The 19,492-nt window shown below is 46.8% G+C and overlaps 1 protein-coding gene across 1 annotated transcript in view; it reads right to left on the minus strand.

The window, feature by feature from the left end:
• Positions 1-19,492, minus strand: part of SUSD2 (sushi domain containing 2) — a 40,098-nt gene that overhangs the window by 1,989 nt on the left and 18,617 nt on the right. Inside the window, exons 7-13 of the mRNA XM_034423459.3 lie at positions 11,848-11,933; positions 11,075-11,343; positions 9,315-9,467; positions 5,004-5,162; positions 3,575-3,829; positions 1,881-2,153; positions 955-1,137 (exon numbers count right to left, since the gene is read on the minus strand). Coding sequence (XP_034279350.1) covers positions 955-1,137; positions 1,881-2,153; positions 3,575-3,829; positions 5,004-5,162; positions 9,315-9,467; positions 11,075-11,343; positions 11,848-11,933 — 1,378 coding nt within the window. The remainder of the gene's footprint in view (positions 1-954; positions 1,138-1,880; positions 2,154-3,574; positions 3,830-5,003; positions 5,163-9,314; positions 9,468-11,074; positions 11,344-11,847; positions 11,934-19,492) is intronic.

Raw genomic sequence — 19,492 nt, forward strand, 5'->3', positions numbered from 1 at the left:
TTCCTGCACTGAGCAAGGGGGGGTGGGGGGCTGGACTAGATGACCCCTGGGTATCTTGCAAGGCATAATTGCCTTATTGCCAATACCAGAACTAGGTGTGGAGAATCGACTACAGATGGTTGGGATTGCTCTCAGTCAAGATGGAGCTGGAATGGGTTGCTTTGGCTTCATCGTCACCCGGACGGTCTTGGTCTCACCAGGCCTTTTGATATACGAGGGTTGCTAACTGGGAGTCGGGGTATTTCTCCCCCCACCCCGAAGAGGCTCTGGGCCCATGAGCAATGCATAAGCCCTTCCTCGGCAGCCTTCAAAAACCTCGGGGTGGGGGGAAGCCGCCCCTCTTCCATACATGGGGAGCTGGAGGCTGTGATGAAGTGAAGCAAATTCAGATTGCAGCCAGTCCTTGATTTATGACCAGAGCTGGGACTGGAATCTTGCTCACAGGTTGATGCACCATGTGACTGGCCCCAATTTTACGACCGTTTTTACAGCGGCCATTAAACAATCCTGTGTTTTCTTAAGTGAATCCAGCTTCTCTCCCCCCCCCCAGATTGAATTTTATTGTGTGAATCTTTGGGATCTCCTGGAATCTCTTCTCCCCCCTCCGACCCCCCTGATTGCCTTGCTTCCCCCCCCCCCGCCGCCCCACAATTCTCTCCCAGAGAAAGTGGAGCCAGGGCCTCGCAAGGAGGGTTGTGTTGGCACCCGTCTTAAAGTGGGCCATCCCATTAGGAGGGGAGGATGCGTCATAAAGTCACAATGGGGCTTCTTTCCCGGTGAAGCCAGAGGTGAGACATGATACCTTGAGGGCTGCTAGCAGCTTCTCTTAGTTGTGCAGCCCCCTTTACTGGCACAAGACCCCCGCCCCCTTCTCCCTGCTCCCCTTGGTCCAGCATGCAAGCTCAGATCCAGTGTGTTGGAGGGCGAGGGGAGAGAATCGTTTAAAGGTCTTACCTGCATTGGGGAGACAGCTGGTGGGTCGTCCCGACCAGGTCCCATCCTCCTGGCATCTCCTGGTTACTGAGCCCACCAGGCTGTAACCGGGATGGCAGCGGAAATGGAGCATAGATCCTGCTAGGTATTTGGTCCCTTCCTTCTCCCCATTGGAGGGGGGAGCCAGCCAGCCGCATGAAACCACTGGAGGGGGGGTGGAAACACACCGGGAGGGTTTTCAGTGGGGCCCCTCCAATGGGCCAGGCAAGTTGCAGATACAAAGCCTAGAGATAAAAGCCTCCTTTCCCCCCAGCCCCACCACGCCTTCCCCGAAGGGAGCCGCTGAGGCTTGGGCAGCCTCCCAAGTCAGGTCTGTGGCTGTTTCAGGAGTGACTGGGTGGCAGGGCTGAGCTGGGCCCGTAGCTGGACCCTTGCCCTTTTCTTCCTTTCTCCTCTAGAGCACATATGAGGGAGGGTCAGAGTCACCAGTGCCCTTCGCAAGGCAACTCCACCCACCTGGTATATAAGCTGGGTTGGCTGTTCCTTGTCCGCAGAAGATCTTGGCATCTCTCTAAAATCTGGCCGTCCACCCATGGCCTCACCTATTGTGGCTGCTTATAATTCCCCTCTGGTTGCTTCAACCCCCCCCCCAAGAGGTTGGGACCGCCATTTATCTGTTCATCCCGGTTTAATCAATCGACTCCAACCAACTGGGGCTGCCAGGACCCGAGTTGGCATCCCCACACAGCCGGGATGACTCGGAGGTGCTCAGTGGCTGCAGGAAGCCTCTCCTATTGCTATGGGACTGAGCTGAAGGCTGGATTGGCAGAGGTACATTAACATAATTGGGGGTGCCTGGTGTAAAATGCCACCGACCGCAGGCAGCAGACTCCGAGGTGAAGCCTCCGTGCTGCTGAGGATTTCAGGGGACGAGGGGGGTGGTTTACCCGGTTTTAAGCTCTCCTGGAGTTTCCTGAAGCGCTGGTGGGATGACCGAGTGATGTTTCCCACAGCAAAGTCTCCGGTTGTCAGGACGTCGAACCAGCAGAAGGGATCGGCTTGGCAGACGGAAACCACCTGCTGCGTGAGGGTCTCGTTGGCGTCTTGGGGAGGAGAAAAGAGGGGCACGAAAGACGAGTGGTGCTTTGGTCCATAGACGAAGTTGTCCAGGAGGGACTGGGTGTCATAGGTGAAAAGGGACGTTTCGTTTCTAATTGCCCCTAAAAAGAAGAAAGGAAAACGGTCCCTCCAAATCTTGAAGAAGGAGGATCGGAAACTTCCAAGATAACACAGAATCTCTCGGCTTCCTTGGGCGGCTTCTAAATCAGCTTTTGCTGCTCTCCCAAAGTGGCTTTCGTGGGGTGGGGGGTGGGGGGGCGGAGGGAAGGGAAAGGCGCTCATTTAGTTCAGCTATTGATGTTCATTGTTTGGCTCCTTGATAGATTTGTTAAAAACAAAGTCTCTAGGAGTCTCTAGGAGCCGATGATTGACACGGGCAGCCTGCATGCGAAACGAGTGGGGATGCAGCGTGAAGCAGCCTTTGAAGGGCCATAGAGCACGCCGGTCAGTGTTCAGGGGCTGCTTAAGACAGAGTCTGGGTTGGCGTCCTGGATCAGGGAGGCGAGGGGGGAAAGGGGAGGTGGTTTTGCGTGCGTGTGCTTGCGCAAGCACCTGTTGTTCATGTGAGTAGAGCCATGAGTCAGTGGTGAAATCAAAAAAAATTTTCCTACTGGTTCTGTGGGTGTGGCTTGGTGGGGGTCATGTGACTGGGGGTGTCAAAGGACAGAAACTCACTTTAACAATGTCCTGCTGGAGCAGGGGGTTGGGCTAGATGACCTCCAGGTCCCTTCCAGGCCTGGATTGCTGTGCTCTTTCAAGGTATCCTCTGAAGCTGCGTCTAGTGCCAGGTTTGTGGTCCTTCCTTCCTCTCCTTTTTCCCTCCCTCTTTCTTTCTTTCTTTCTTTCTTTCTTTCTTTCTTTCTTTCTTTCTTTCTTTCTTTCTTTCTTTCTTTCTTTCTTTCTTTCTTTCTTTCTTTCTTTCTTTCTTTCCACCTCACCACCCCGTTTTTGGCCTAGCAGGTTTCATGAAAGCCTTCTGGGAGCAAAAACGGACCCTCAATAGGTGGTATAAAAATGCTTTAAAAAGTAAAAAAAAAAGTTCCAAGGATCGCGTGGCACAGCTGATTGTCACAGCTGATCGTCAGAACTTTTTTTTTTTTTACTTTTTAAAGCATTTTTTTCACCCCTGCCGTGAATGCCCATGATGCTCATGTGAGACTCACACGGCCCAGTCGCGAAAAAGCCACGGCCACAGAAACATCCAAAAGGTAGCTTGGCACCAAATCAAGGCATCCCGGAATTTAAAATGGCTCCCAACCAGCAGTCTCTCCTGGGTGGGGCAAAAGGGTAGCAACCCTTCCTGCTTGGACTTCTGACTGGTGAAGGCAGACGTCACTCCTTGAGACGGAGGGATCTTGGGGCACTTAACAGCTGAAGGAATCATATGGGATAAAATTTAACGTAGCTGCTTCTTTTAATCACCTGAGAAATTTGGGGGAGACCCCAGGCATTCTTTTACTTCCAGGCGGCCCATGATCCACACACCCCTTTTTTATTCCTCCTCCAGGAGGGCCGTACTCACAGTCTGCTCCGAAGGTGAAGAGCTCCCAGGGGCCGCTGCTGGCCACATCCAGGGCCGTTCCATTGGGAAGGATCAGGTCATCCTGCGGTCTGCCATTCATTAGCCCAAAGAGCCCTTCCGTCTGGTTCTGGAAGGTCTCTGGCAGCAGAATGGTCAGGCTCAGCACTTTCCCTCCGTGGCTACCGACTTCCACGCCGGCTCCGGAAGAGAACATCACTGTCACGTTCTGCCCAGGGCTGCAATAGAGGAAGAGGCCTGGAGGGGGAGACATGGAGAGATCCCGGCAATCACAAGGCACCCACTCTGGCCTGAGTGATTGGTGGGAATGCAGAGCTACTCCCCAAGTGGGGGTCTGAGACCCCCTTCCACCCAGGGGTGAAATGCACTGAAGTCTGCTACTGGTTCGCTTCGATTCTGGTTCGCTGCACGCGTCCATGCGTGGTCCGTACCAAATGTGTGCTTTGCGCGCAGGTGCATCACAGGCGCTACTGCGCAGCGCTGAAAAAGGAGGATTAAGAAGCCTTTTCTAAGGTAAGTAGAACAGCGAGGGGGGGGAAAGCTGTGCCGTGCGATTTAGATTCGCTAGAATTCGAAGTTGGAGGCCTTGCAAGCTCCGGGTCATCCCCTTCAGCAGGATGGGCATCCCTCTGCAGGGTACTTCCGACCAGGTTGGAGCCCTCTGGGGTTCTAGCTCGGACTCATCTGGAACCACATGACGGTTCCTAATTTCAGGAATGAAATTTTGCAGCTCAAAGCAGCTCACAGTCAGAGCAGAGCTGTCTTTCAGTTTGATGGGCCAAGGGGAGCTGGGGAAAAGACCAATTCCACACCACAAACCCTGAGCCTTGGCTGTGGAGTGGAAGTGAGGGCGGTTGGTTGCTCCTCCTGCAGTTTCCTTGGGCCAAGGATTGGGAAGGGAGGAAAGTCTTGCCTGGGAGCCATCCTGCTCTGGCCACCAGGTGGCGCTGCTCCGTGTCATCATTTAGAATAGAACAGAATAGAATAGAAAGGGCCCTTGGAGGTCTTCTGGTCCAGCCCCCTGTTCAAGCAGAACCTATTCCATCTCAGACAAGTGACTGTCCAGAGTTGAGACAGCCAGCAGAAACCTAAAGGCACTCAAAATGGAGAGAGGTCTCCTTTCTTCCTTGTTCTGCGGCCTCTTTGCCAGCGGAAGACCCCTCTCACCTTTTAAAGGGGTCCACCCTGAGGAAGTTCCACAGAGCCCCCCCTCCCTGGAAAAACACCAGAAGGAAATCATGTTTGACCTGATGACCTCTTAGGTCACTTCCAACTCTATGATTCTGGGATACTCTCGAGCACATGGCCGCCTGTGGCCTTGACAGGAAAGATTTCTCACTGTGCCCCTCCTTAACCCCTGTCCTCCTCCTCCTCCTCCTCCTCCTCCTCCTCCTCCTCCTCCTCCTCTCACCATTTAAGTCCATCCAGGTTTGTTCAGAAAAATTGAGGGCCTTTTGGTTCAGCAGGACCTCCAACTCGGGGGAGTTTTCTCGAATGCGAACCTCTATCACGTCCGAGTTCTTTTCCCGCATGGCGATCGCTGACAGGCCGGTCACGTTGGCTTCGGCTCCTGCCGGGCAGCACAGTCACAAACAGGTATGGGTCCTCCCAACCCCCACACGGTCTTAACCTGGCCCATTTGCACCAACCCCCCATCCCTGGCTTAGGATAACTCACAATAAGATTATAGCAGAAGACATTTAAAAAACAAATATGGGCTGGGCTGGGCGGTCCTGTGCTTTGATTCCATGGCAATTGGTGTCAGCAGTGGGATTCAGAACTTTTGAGCTGCAACCAGGGATGCTAGCAGGGCACCCTACTGGATGAGGTGATCTTGATCCCACTTCCCTTCCCTTGGCCACCTTAGGATGCCCCTGGGGAGTGTGTGTAACGTAGCAGTTGGTGTGTAAGCGTCTTTTAGCTAGGGAGATTTGTGAGAGCGCCTGGCCTCTTTCTCTTCCAACTCTCCACCTCCACCCCCCCCCCAGCACTACTCTGAGCTCACCTGAGCTACAGCAGAAAGCAAGGGTAAATTGATCTTTGGGGTGTGGGACCCTTTTGTGTTGAGCAGAAACCAATCCCAAATTTCTGTTCAAAGCTTCTTTCCTGTGGTCTCCTTGGATGAAGTTTTTAGGGAAATTGTAAACTGGTGCTCAGGACGGGAGTGGCCCTTTTAAGGTGTGTGTGTGTGTGTGTGTTGTGGCCCACCAGCGGCCAGCAGAACTGATAGCAGAGTCGGACAGTGAGGAGGTTGGGGAGGAACTTTGGCCAGTCCTGGGGGCTGGGAAAAACTCAGACGAGGGCTCTGCGTCGGAGGCAGAGAGGGAGATAGACAGCAGCGAGGCAGAGGAACAGCTGGAGCCTGTTCCCAGTATGCACATGTGCAGAGCTGCTGGAAGACAAGAACAATTAAGAAAGCAGGGTCGACTCCAGAGTAAGGTCACACCTTGGAGATAATTGGCCCTTCCCATAGGAAATAAAATAGGAGCAAACAGGGAATGGGCCTTTGCAGGAAACAATTTGTTCATTCCGTGACTCTGAGAGACTCTGTTCCAAGTTTTGCCTTGTACTGCAGTTGGAAACAATCCATGTGGCAGCTTGCCAAACGAGATAAGGTGTGTTGAGAAATATTCCTTTGAAAAACTGTTTGGACAAACCTTGCTGACTGTGAATGAACATAATTCACAGTTGTGTAAATAAAAAAGGTTTTGCCAGTAATTCCTGCCTCCTGTTTGTTAAGGGAGCCTAGGTCAGAACTCTGTGTGTGGTGTGTGTGTGTGTGTGTGTAAGTGGGAGGGATCACCAACAACTCCTCCTCCCTCGTAGAGAAGATGTGTCAATCCCAGGACCAAGTGATGAATGCTGGGATCAGGGCCGGATTTAGATTGAAAGAGGCCCTAGGCTATTCCACTTATGAGGCCCTTTCACCAGTGGTGGGATTCAATTTTTTAACAACAGGTTCTGTGGGCGTGGGTTAGTTGGGGGTGTGGCTTGGCAATCATGTGACTGGGTGGGCGTGGCTAGCTGGTCACGTGACTGTGTAGGCATGGCTAGCTCATCATGTGACCGGGTGGGCGTGGCTATGTGCATAGACTTTTTTCAGAGGGCTGAAAAAAGTCATTTCTGACTGGGCCTTGCACTTTTGACCGGTCCTCACACTTATGACCATCCTCACATTTATGCCCGTGCAGCTTTCTTAACAACCATGTCACTCATTTCACAACTGCTTCTCTTCACCATGGTGACAAGATAGGGCAAAAACGTAAAATGTGAGGACAGTCGTAAGTTCGAGGACTGGTCAAAAGTGCGAGGACCAGCCAGAAATAACTTTTTCAGCCCTCTGAGTAGTCCATATGCATAAAAGGATACAGCAATAGAGAGGGATGAAGGATGGGAAGGGAAATTAGAGTACGAAAGAGAGGGAGGAAGAGAGGAGGAGAAGGAGAAAGTAAGAGGAAGTAGGGAGGAGAAGAGGGGGAGGAAGAGAAAGTAAGAAGGAAAAAAAAGAGAGGTGGTAGGTTTGAGGAGAAAGATTGCTGTACAATAAAAAAGATGAAAGGGAAGAAAGCCAACCCCAAACAAATATAAAGATATTAAAATAAAGAATGAATGGTTAAACTTTAAAGAATAAAAGAGAACAAATATGAATAAATAACAATAATTAGAAACATACATACAAACATACAATGTATTTTCTTTGAACAGAGTATTTGGCCGGTTCACAAATTTAAACAGTGTTTAGTCATTTCAATTAAATTTACAATTTCTATATTTCCTTTTTGCCATATTTATTCCTCATCTATTTTTGTAAAAAACCAATATTACCCTCTCTAATCTTAATCAAATTCAATTTTTCCCTTCTATTCTATATTATACCCCTTCCCATTGTCATCTATTTTTATATCCATCCTCACATTGGTTAATTATGTAATATTAGTTGTTTAATATAAATTCAACATTTTAATATAAATCAATTAGTTATATAACTACCTTTTTTGTATATTAATCAATATGAACATGAATATTCCAATTATTTCCATGCAATCCAATTTCTTACAAATCCATTAATTATATTTACCAATAATAATAAACCAAATAATTTCCCCCATATATTCCTCCAAACCACAACTTAACCATTTCTGCTTTCAGAAATATACAATTAATAGTATCTCAATTATTACAATTCCCTAGTTAAATAGAGCTTTTTTTCTTTTGTGTTTTAAAATCTCCTCTTTTTCCCTAAATTTCCCGTTGTTTGCACCTACCTTTTTTGGTGAGGAAAAAGAAATCAGCCTGCCTAATTTTCCAACATGCAAAGCCAATGCCTGCTTTACTTTCTCTTTCGTTTTTCAGTATAGCTAGGGGGAAAAAATCTGCACTCTTTCCAAGCAAGCAGCAGAGCTCTGAGCAAAACAGCTGAGAGCAAATCAGCTGGGGGTCGGGAGCCGATCTAAGCAAGAGCTAATTAGCCTATGCTGAAGCTCCGGGGGCCAATAAAATTACAAAAAAAACACCGAACCCTTTGTTAAATTGCTGGCTCCCCCGCCCCTCGCCCACCACTATTTATTGGCAATAAATAGTGGTGCGGAGGGGCGGGGCAAGCCAGCAATTTAACAAAGGGTTCGGCTGCAGCACTGGCTCTAGGGCGGCCCTTTGAAGCCCCGTGGCAAGAATTTGAAGTTTTTTTTCCCTCTAGCCATCGGAGGCAGCAATAGATGGGGAGTGGGCGGGGTAAGCGAACGGCAGAAAGTGAGGGTGAGTGAAGGCGTGGAAGCTGCTTTCTCCGTCCTGCTCTCTTGCGTCCGGAGCCCACGTGGATCCCAGGCAGCGGAACTCAGGCTAGGGAAGGGGTAGGCAATTGTGGCTCTTTTACAACCTGTGGCCTTCAACTCCCAGAATTCCTGAGACAGCCAAGCTGTCTCAGGAATTCTGGAAGTTGAAGTCCACAGGTTGTAAAAGAGCCACAATTGCCCACCCCTGGCTACGGTAGGCTGGCGCCGCGCAGGTGGGAGGCGAGGGGCGGGCGAGCCAGCAATTTAACAAAGGGTTCGGCCGAGCCCCCTAGAACTCCCAGAATCCCACCACTGTGTAGGCCCCTCTTGATCTTGAGGCCCTAGGCTGAAGCCTAGTTAGCCTATAGGAAAATCCGGCCCTGGCTGGGATGGAGGGAAAGAAGAAAAGAAAAGAAAAGGGAGGACACCCTTCCTGTTTTGGATGCAGACAGGGACAGACAAATATATTCGAGTGGGAATGAAGAGTTCCTGGGAGTGGTTGAGGGTTTAGGACCTCACATTTGTCCTGGGTTTCTCCTTTCCCCTTCACCCTTCTAGCCCTGAGGCCGGCTGGCCTTTGCCTGGCTGACTGAAGCCCCTCTACGTGCCCCCGCCTGTTGCGAGGGAAGCCCTTGGCCGGGAGCTAAAGCCCCTTTGACCAAAACTTGTTCCATAGGCTGAGGGAGAGTGGTTGGGGCTCTTGCCCCCCGCGGCAGGTCATGCTGTGGGGGGGGGGGGAGAAGGGGACGCCAGGGAATCCACCCACCCACGTGCTGAAGGTGTCCCGGTTAGAACCGTTAGGATATTGGCCTCTATGCGGGGCAGAACACGGACATGAGCCCCCCCCCCCCACGGTTCTCCTTTGCGGAGTCAAGAGCTGGTGATAGCTTAATGCACCCATGAATCATCCGGGGGGGGGGGAGGCCAAAAGCCAAAGAGGAGAACTGCACCTGGCTCTCCATTCAGCAGCTGAGCCCGACGAGTTCTCCCTTGGACGCTCAGGGAGGTCCGTTTGGATCCCAACACTAAATATTCACCAAGGCCCTTGAAGGTGAAATTCAGGCCATCGAAAGTGATGAAGTGGGGGTCTCCAAAAGCCGAAGCTGTGGGGAAAAAAAGACAAAGCGAAGCAAAAAGTAGGAAGACAGGATCTCTTCCCAGAGGGCAGCTCTGCGTTTGTGGGAGCTCCCCCCCACACCACCACCCTCCCTTGCTAGGGACCAACGCTGCGTGCCTGGGCTGCGGGCTCTGCCCCCGACTGGGGACCGGTGGAAAGAAAGCTCTGCCCGGCCGAATGCCTTCCCTCCTTCCCAGTGGTGAAATCCTCTGAGGTCTGCTACCGGTTCTCTGTGTGTGCGCATGCATGGTGCACACCAAATGTGCGCTTTGTGTGCATGCGCACTGTAGGCGCAACCACGCAGCGCTGAAAAAGGAGGCTTAAGAAATCTTTTCTAAGCTAAGTAGAACAGCGAGAGGGGGGGAAACAGCTGTGCTGTGCAATTTAGATTCACTAGAAAGCAGGATTTCCTGCTTTCTAGCTAATATAAATCGTGCGGCACAGCTGATAGTTGGAAATACCAGTTCCTCCGAACCGGTAGCATTTCACCCCTGCTCCTTTCTCTCATCCAATTTGAGTCCCCCCCACCACGCCTGATATAGGATATATAGGCAATGGCTGGGCTTTCTTCAAGATTGCCTGCACTACGTTTCTCCCCCCCCCAACCTCTGGTGTCCACCCCTGTCTCTCTGGACATGGCTCTAGGATTGCCAGCCCTCTTCAGGGAACAGACATCCCCAAGGACTGCAGGGATTCAGGCAGTGGCGGATTAAGGCTCACTGGTGCCCTAAGCACTGACAAATCTTGGTGCCCCCCTCCTTTGTACATACTGTACAAATCTTCATTGGTTTTTTGTTCTTTCTCAATTTTGTGGTGCCCCCTTTGGGCCTGGTGCCCTAAGCATGTGCCTAGTCTACTTAATAGTTAATACACCACTGGATTCGGGATTGCCAGGACTGGGAACAGGATCTGGGCAGACTGACTGGCGGGGCTCCCCTCAGTCGCCTCTTTCTTAGAAGAAAAGAAGCTCTGTTTCCTTCCACTTCTCTCCCCCCCCCCACACCCCTGGGACCTTCCTTCCCCGAGGCTTCTAGTCCTCCTATTCTTGCTCTCCTCCTTCAAGGCAAACTCAAGTCTATTAAATCTGAGGCTGGGGGATTAATTTTATGCCAGGCGCCCCTGGCATAAGAATCACCCCCAAAGGGTCAAAAGACGCTGAGGAGTAGAGGCAGCAAACACCAGCTGAAAAGAACCCCAGGCAGTATTGCTGGGTGTGTGTGTGAAATGGGGGGGAGGGTTTCCCCTTACTCAGTTGGTCCCAGTCCGAGTGTCAGCTTGGTATCTGTCGGAAACAGGGATGAAATTCAGCAGGTTCTGACAGGTTCTGGAGAACCGATAGCGGAAACTTTGAGTAGTTTGGAGAACTGGCAAATATCACCTCTGATTGGCCCCAGAGTCAGGAGGGAATGGAGATTTTGCAGTATCCTTCCCCTGCCATGCCACCAAGCCACGCCCACAGAACTGGTAGTAAAAAAAAATGAATTCCACCACTGGCACTCGGAAACCTGACACCAAGTGCAAACCCAGGAGAAGCGAACTGCTTGAATCAAGATCCGTATGGACCAAAGGAGCAGCCCAAAGCAGGGAACCTACCAGCTCGGGGCGGCCGGTATCTCTGGCAGCCACTGGAGGGCCGGTGCTTGAAATAAACGGTGCAGTGGTTGGACCAGAGGCAGCAATAGTAGAAGCTGAGGACATCGTACAACCAGTGGGAGAAGCCTGGGATGCGGGGGGGCTTCTTGTAGGGAGGGGCTCCCCAGTCGTGGCCTCGGTCCGGGGTGCTGCCCCCCATGGAGTCCCCTGTCAGCACCTGGGCGCCCGAATCGCTGTAGCAGCACTGCTGCCCCGCGCCATATCGGGGGCTGTGGGAGAACATTTAACATTTTTTATGGGATTGTTCGCATTGTTTTATTCTTTGTTTTTTTTTTATTAAAAAGTTTTAACAAGTATTACAACAATTTTTCCCATCCCTCTTCCCCCCCTTACCTCCTCCACCCCCCCATCCCACCCCTTTATTCTTTGTTGTAAGCCGCCCAGAGTCCCTTGGGAGTTGGGCGGCATAGAAATGTGACAAAATAAATAAACAAATAAATAAACAGGAGGGGAAAAGGGTCAGAACTCGTCCGGAGAAAGCCTGAAGGCCTTTGGAGGACGAGGATGGCTGCCCCCACCCCAAGTGATCCAGGTCCACAGAGATCCAGTTTTCCTGAGTGCAGGCCTCGCACCCAGAGAGTTCCATTTTTTCTCCCAATACTTTTCGGGCCATGGATTGTTTTCAATTTTTGTGTGTGCCCCGCCCTAAATCCCAGGTGAATTTGGGGGTATGATGTAGGTTGGTTTCCTGGCTGAGGGCAGAAGAGCCTTACCTGGCCTGAACGCTCCTGACACAGTGAACCGCCCCGGGGTGATAGGTGCAGATGCTGCCTTTCTCTATGTCGCACCCATAATCCGTCTGAAATGGGAAGAGGCCGAGCTTGATCAAAATCTCTGGGAAAATGGCTCTGTGGGTTGGTCTGGTTTCGTTCAAGGGATTAAACACTAAAAAGATGTAAAACTTACATCTTATTAGTTATTCACAGTAGACTATTGCAACGTAAGAAAAGCACAAAGTGTAAAGAATCCAAAGATTAGAAATGGATGAATATATATATATTCATCAATGCATTCTTTTCTTCTTTATACAAACAGGGACCTGGGGCCAAGAAACAAACTATTCCAACACATACAAACTAGAAAAGGAGAGAGAGAAAGAGGGAGAGAGGGAGAAAAGGAGAGAGAGAGAAAGAGAAGGAGGGAGGGAGGGAGACACAAAAAGAGAGAGAGAAAGAAAGACTGCTCCTTTTCTGGTTATGACATGACAAAAAAAAAGAAAGAAAACCTGTCATCGAGACATAACTTTAGACGTTTATATTTTGTATTTTTTATCTCTTGTGCTTTTATCAATTTGTGCTATGAATGTCCGCCAAATGTCCATACAAGGTTTCCAGCCTTTGGAAACGTTTTCATCTTCTCTCTCTCTCTCTTTCTCTCTCTCTCTTTTTCTTTCTCTCAATCTCTCTCTGACCAAACCAGTCAGCGTTGCCGTTTGCACAACTTCCATCCAAACAGGGTAAGATTCAGCAGCTAAAACCTTGGAAGCTTCTATCACCAGCGCCAAAGCTTTGCCAAAGGGAGGCCAGAGGGTGCTTGGCAGGGCCGGGGGTGGGGTCCGTGTAGTTTGGAGGCCTTTTGGGAGTTGCTTGGTCTCCAGACTGCCCGTGTGTGTGTGTGTGTGTGTGTGTGTGTGTGTGTGTGTGCTTCCCAGAGGCCGGAGCATGGAAGGAACCAACAGGGCAGCTGAGGAGCAGAGGGGCACCTAGTGCTGAAGCTGAGGATGGGATCTGTTGGCCTCCGCCGGCCTTTTGTTAGAGGTTTGGCAACAGGGCGGCCTGAACCATATTGAATCTAAACAGCAACAGAGTTGGAAGGGACCTTGGAGGTCATCTAGTCCAACCGCCTGCTCAACATAGGAGACCTATACTAGGGATTCGAACCGGACCAACCCTTCTGATTGACAAAGCTCAGCGTCTTAGCTGGCACAAGGAAGAGGAAGAAAATCCTGGATGGGCCGTTCAAAAAGATTAAGCTGTCAAAGTTAAAATGAACATTTTGATTGGCACATAGAAATGGCAGAAAACCTTCCCCCTTCCCCTCCTCCAAGAAAGGCCCTTTCCTGCTTTGATAGAGTATCTGGGTAATCCCTCCCCCGAGGGTGAAACTGGCACAACCTGCCTTAGGCGACCTCTCCAGAGCGACCCGCCCTGTGGCCAGGGAGGAGGGAGAGCAGTTCCTCCTCCACCCTTTCCCAGAAGTGGCATTGCTCAATCCTTCTGCCAGGAATTGCCACCTAACCCTAACCCAGGGGTCAGCAACCTGTGGCAATGGAGCCGCATGTGGCTCTTTCATCCCTCTGCTGCGGCTCCCTGTTGCTCAAAACATGCGTCACAACCGCCAATGTGCGACACCTGCCGGCACGTGATTCATTGAACTTTTCAACTCATTTTTTTTTTCAGAGTTCAAAATGTTTTTGTTGCATGCAGAAACAACAATTTGTTTTCTCTATAGCAGTTCATTGATTACAGAAATGCAACACAGTATCGTTTTTTTGTACATAGCATAAAGGTAAAAAATCAATATATGCAGCATTATCTTCATTTTAGATGTCAAAAGGCTTTTGTGGCTCCCGGTGGTTTCTTTTCTGTGGGAAACGGGTCCAAATGGCTCTGAGTGTTTAAGGTTGCCGACCCCTGCCCTGCCCTAACTCTCTTTCCAAAGCAGGCAGGCAGGCAGGCGGGCAGGCAGGCGGGACTGGGGCGGGCCCCAGGCTAAGGCAGTGTCCAGAGTACCACCAGGAGGGTGCTGAGCCAGCCAGGGTGCCACCTTGCCTCCCGCCCCACAGAAGGGTCTTCAGATGAGGCTTCAGCTGGTCCCTCTGACCCGAGGCAGCTTCACCCGACCAATGCAACGCTCCCCAACCCACCCCCTTTATGCAGCCTAGGGCTGGCTATCATTGGATGTGGGTGGGTCATAATGGATCCCTCTGTGGCTGGAGCAATCCATAGGAATCGGCCTTGGGCCTCTTTTTTTTTTTTTTATTGCAAAAGTTTTACAATTACATTTTGTAGAGATCGCAGGGCACAGGTCGAGCCCCTGTAACCCCCCAGGGAATTGTTTCTGGGGAGAGAACAGGCACGGCTCCCTCCCAACCTGTTGAAACTCCGGGCGACGTGGGACGATTCTGCTTTTGCAGAACAAACCGGCTGCAGGAAACTCAAAGCGAAAAGAACCAGCTTTAATAAACAGCGAAACTATCTGAACCCTGAAACTTGGAAACGCAAGTATTAGCGCTTTGTTGATTTTTCAATCTGAGAAAAATGCGAATGAGTGAAAGTGCTTTGAAAAAACATGGCGCTCAGCCTTAGAGTTAACGAGCCAGCGAGTGTGGATTGGTGAAGTTATCTTGCTTTGTTACAAAGTTTCCAAGTTGCTACAAAGTTGCCTTGTTTGTAATAAGAGAAACAAGTGAAAAATTTCTCCCTTTTCAATACTTGACTTTGCTTTACTTCAGCTTTTACCTGATCAAATCTGGGGGACTTTTTTAGAAGTCTTTGTGCAGGAGGGAAAGGAAAAGGAACTTCCCTCTTTAGAAAAACTAGACTACGTGGCAGGATGGCTTCAAAGAAGCAGGAAGGGAAGGCAACGGGGGGGGGATCCCCCACACACAAACATGAAATGCAGCTTCCCCCTGCTCAACAGCTACAGACTCAGAAAAAAGAATTTGATGTGGGAGATTTAAAAGAATTTATTTCTAAAACTTTGGATGATAAACTTCAAAAATCACATCAGGAATTTATGCAGGAAATTAATGAAGTTAAAGATATGGTGAAACAGAACCAAAACAAGGTGACCAAAAAAATATCAGAAGTGGCATCTGGCCTGGCAGAATTTATCGGGAAAGTTGATTTTAAAGTTGAAGAACTTAAATCAGAAGTTAATGTAAAGATGAAAGACAATGATTATAAAATTGCTGATGTTGACAATAAAATGCAAAGAGTTGAAAACGAGATTGTCATGATACAATTCAGGGCAATGGAGTTTGCTATACGGCTTCGAGGAATTCGAGAGGAGGAAAGACAGGATCTGAGACAGGTTTGTTCTGAGGCCCTGGCCAAGATTATACAAGTTAATCCTGATGTGGTTTTTCACAAAATAGACAAAATCTACAGAGTGAATTCCTGGGTGGCCAGACAAAGACAATTACCTAGAGATGTGGTCATATATTTTACAGATAGAGAAATAAGAAACGATATCCTGCAAAAATCCTTTTATACTTCTGTGCAAGTGGGGGGCTCACGAATTGGAATTTATAAAGAATTACCTCCTAAAATGCTGAAAGCTAGAAAAGAATTTGGTTTTCTTGTTAAGGAATTGCAAAATTTACAGATACCTTTCCGGTGGGACGCCCCAGTTGGTATAATTTTCAGATATAAGGGAGAAAGATTTCGTTTGAATACCGTGGAGAAGGCACAGCACTTCTACACTACTATTCTTAAGGAAAGAACACCATCTCCACGTACATCTACAGTTTTGGAGATTAAGGAGAGTGAAGAGAAGCAACCTCAACGAGAATTGCAAGAACAGTCTAAGCAGGAATTAGAGGAAATGCAAGGTGCAGAAGGAGGATTTCTGGATGAGCCTTTGCTGGAATCTTCTCCAATTTTGGACCCGACTCGGATGATTGAAGTTAAGGACCAACGTATAACTCGAGCTCAATCTAAGTTACTTAAACAAAAGCAACAACAACAACAGGAAAGACAAGACAAGGAGGCAGTTAAGAGTACTGCACAAGAGACTGGAGCCATGGGGGGAGCGAGATCGAAGCTTTCGGATGATCTTCAATTATTCTGCTCTTTGCTCCAGAAAGAGGGAGATGATGTTTAAGTGTTTATCTTGGAATGTTAATGGGTTGAATTCAGCACAGAAAAGGAAGAAACTATTTACATATTTGAAACAATTTAATAATGATATAATTTGTTTACAAGAAACGCATATCACAACTCAAGATCAAAAATATTTGATAAACTCCAAACTAGGAACACATTTTATATCTTCAACTTCGCAAAAAAAGAATGGTGTGGTTATTTATGTAAATAAAAAGTTAACAGCTAAAGTTATAGAAGCAGATGAAGATGGTAGGTTTGTAGCAATTGAATTGCTTACAGCAAATGGCCAAATTCTTCTGATTGGAATTTATGCTCCCAATCAACAACAGGACAATTTCTACAAGATGTTACATACTAAAATACTGCAATGGGATTACAGATCTATTTTAATTATGGGAGAGTGGAATGGAGTAATTGATTCTAAATTAGATAAAAAGAGTTTGGCAAAGTCTAGGATCAGATTACCACAGACCTTTTTTGACATGAAAGAAGATATGGAACTAAAAGATGTTTGGAGAATACATAATCCAAAAGAATTGGACTACACTTTTTTTTCTGACAGACACAGATCCTTCTCTAGGATTGACTTCATTTTGTTGACAGATGACTTACTTGTTAAGACAAAAAGAACAAAGATCTTTCCAAGAACTTTGACTGACCATAGCCCAGTATGGATAGAAATTGAGATGGATAAGGTTGAGAGACGTTCTTGGAGATTAAATGAGAACTTGTTTAGATATGAAAAAAACACAACAGAACTTAAAAAGCATTTGAAAGAATTTTTTGAAATAAATCTGAATAAAGGTACCCCAATAGAAATTGTGTGGGACGCAAGTAAAGCTTATATGAGAGGGGTACTTATCTATATGAACTCTAAACATAGACTGTTTCGACAAAAGAAAAGATCTGAACTGGAAATAGAAATAAAGAATAAAGAACAGTTACTCATTAAAAATCCAACAGATGAAAGAATACGTAGTGCTATAAAACTTTTGAAAGACCAATTTCAAATGCTTATGGCGGAACAAGTTGCAACAAACTTACAATATGCGAAGCATAACACATTTTGTAACGCTAATAAACCGGGCAGATGGTTGGCTTACACATTGAGGAAAAAACAAAGTATATGGATTATTGATAGTATTGATATTGGAGGGAAAGAAATTTTTCAACAAAAATTAATTAAAGAAGCTTTTGTGGACTATTATACCAAACTATATGCCAAAGAGGAGGTGCAGAATGGACTTATAGAAAAATATTTAAATGATAAAAGAGTTACAAAAATTACTGATCAACAAAAGGAAAGAATGAATTATCCTATAACAGAGGAGGAGATAATAGTAGCAATTAAACAGTTAAAAATAGCCAAAGCTCCTGGCACGGATGGTTTGACTGCAGTGTATTACAAAACTTTGCAAGCTGAAATGGTGGGACAACTCAGAGATTTATTTTGCAATATTCAACAAGGGGGTAAAATACCCCCATCATGGACAACTGCTTATATATCTTTGATACCAAAAGAACAAGTCGGTCCTAAAAAACCAGAGAATTATAGACCAATATCTCTTTTGAATACAGATTATAAAATCTATGCGAAAGTATTAGCCAACAGGTTGATGCCAGTAATCCAAAAGGTGATTCATGATGATCAAGCGGGATTTATCGAGGGCAGACACATGAAGGATAATGTAAGGCAAGTAATAGATTTATTGGAATATCTTGAGAAGAATAAACAGATTCCTGCAGTGCTGGTCTTTCTGGATGCTGAGAAGGCCTTTGATAGAGTGGATTGGAATTTTCTATTAAAGACTTTAAAAAAGATGGATTTTGGGGATCAATTTATACAGGCGATTTCAGCAATTTACCAAGAGCAAAAGGCACAGATTATCATTAATGGAAGTTTAACAACAGAGTTTAAAATTGAAAAAGGAACAAGACAGGGATGTCCGTTTTTATTTATTCTAACACTAGAAGTCTTGCTAAACACAATACGGGACTCTAATATCTTGAAAGGTATAATGATTAGGCAAGAGGATTACAGAATAAAGGCATTTGCAGATGATCTGGTTGTTACCCTATCACAACCAATGGAATCAATAATCCTGATGAAGGACATTATACATGACTATGGTAAAGTTTCAGGTTTTAGACTGAATCCAAAAAAGACTAAAATGATAGCTAAAAACATGACACAAGATCGTAAACATGAGCTTGAAAGAAGGGCAGGTTTTGAGACTGTACCTAAGGTAAAATATCTAGGAGTTCAGGTTGCAGAATCAAACATGAAATTGTTTCAAAATAACTATGAGGTGTTGTGGCGAGAGGTGCAGAAAGACATGGAGACTTGGAAAAAACTGCAGCTGTCTCTACTTGGAAGAATAGCGGCAGTTAAGATGAACATTTTGCCAAGATTTCTTTTTTTGTTTCAAATGATTCCGGTGCTTAAAAGCGATAAACAATTGAAAGTCTGGCAAACTGGACTCAATAAGTTTGTTTGGAATGAGAAAAAGCCGAGAGTGAAATTGAAAATTATGCAAGATGTTCCAGAAAGAGGAGGTCTTAAACTTCCAAACCTACAGTTATATTATGATGCAGCAGCTTTAACTTTAACAAGTGATTGGTTTGGAAGTAAAAAGGCTGGAATATTGAATGCAGAAAGTTTTGATCTTGAATTTGGATGGCATGCTTACTTATTTTATGATGACAAAGTTGATAAAGTATTTAAAAGTCATATACTTAGAGACTCTTTGATGAGAGTTTGGAAGAAGCATCGACTCAAATGGGATTATAAAATACCGCTATGGCTGGATCTTGGTCATACTTTGTGGAATACAAATATAATGTCACTCGGGGGGGGGGTTTATACAAAGAGGTTCTTTTTACAGATGCGGGCAGATGGCAGCTGAAGACATTGCAGACACTGTTGGACGAAGGGATTAATTTAACTTGGTTACAATATAATCAATTACAATTGAGATGGAAAGAGGACCAAAAAACTGGTATTATGTTGCACGAGGAAGAATTGGTTAGACATATAAGAGAGAAAGGTCCAATGCATATCAAAAGGCTTTATAATGTTTTGCTAGAAAGGGACTCAGAAACTGAATTAGTTAAAGACTGTATGATTAAGTGGGCACAAAATTTTGAAGGACCAGTGATGTTGGAAACATGGGAAAAAATTTGGGTTCAGAATGTTAAATTTACACAGTCGCAGAACCTGAGGGAAAATTTCTATAAAATGTTTTATAGATGGCATTTAGATCCCAAAAAGTTGTCATGTATGTACCCTAATGTTCAGCCAAAATGTTGGAGATGTGAATGTTTGGATGCTACGTATTATCATGTTTGGTGGACCTGTAGGAAAGTTAAGGCTTTTTGGATAAAAATTTGGTGGGTCATGCAGAATGTTTTGAAGAAAAAAATTCAATTTTCTCCACAACTGTTTTTATTGGGTATAGTTAAGGGTTTTACATTGGGTGAAACAAAATTGATATTGTATATGATAACAGCAGCAAGATTGTTGATAGGT

This window comes from Pantherophis guttatus, chromosome 4 (assembly GCF_059756535.1).
Source record: "Pantherophis guttatus breed Tessera chromosome 4, ASM5975653v1, whole genome shotgun sequence".
In the NCBI taxonomy this organism is placed as follows: Eukaryota; Metazoa; Chordata; class Lepidosauria; order Squamata; family Colubridae; genus Pantherophis; species Pantherophis guttatus.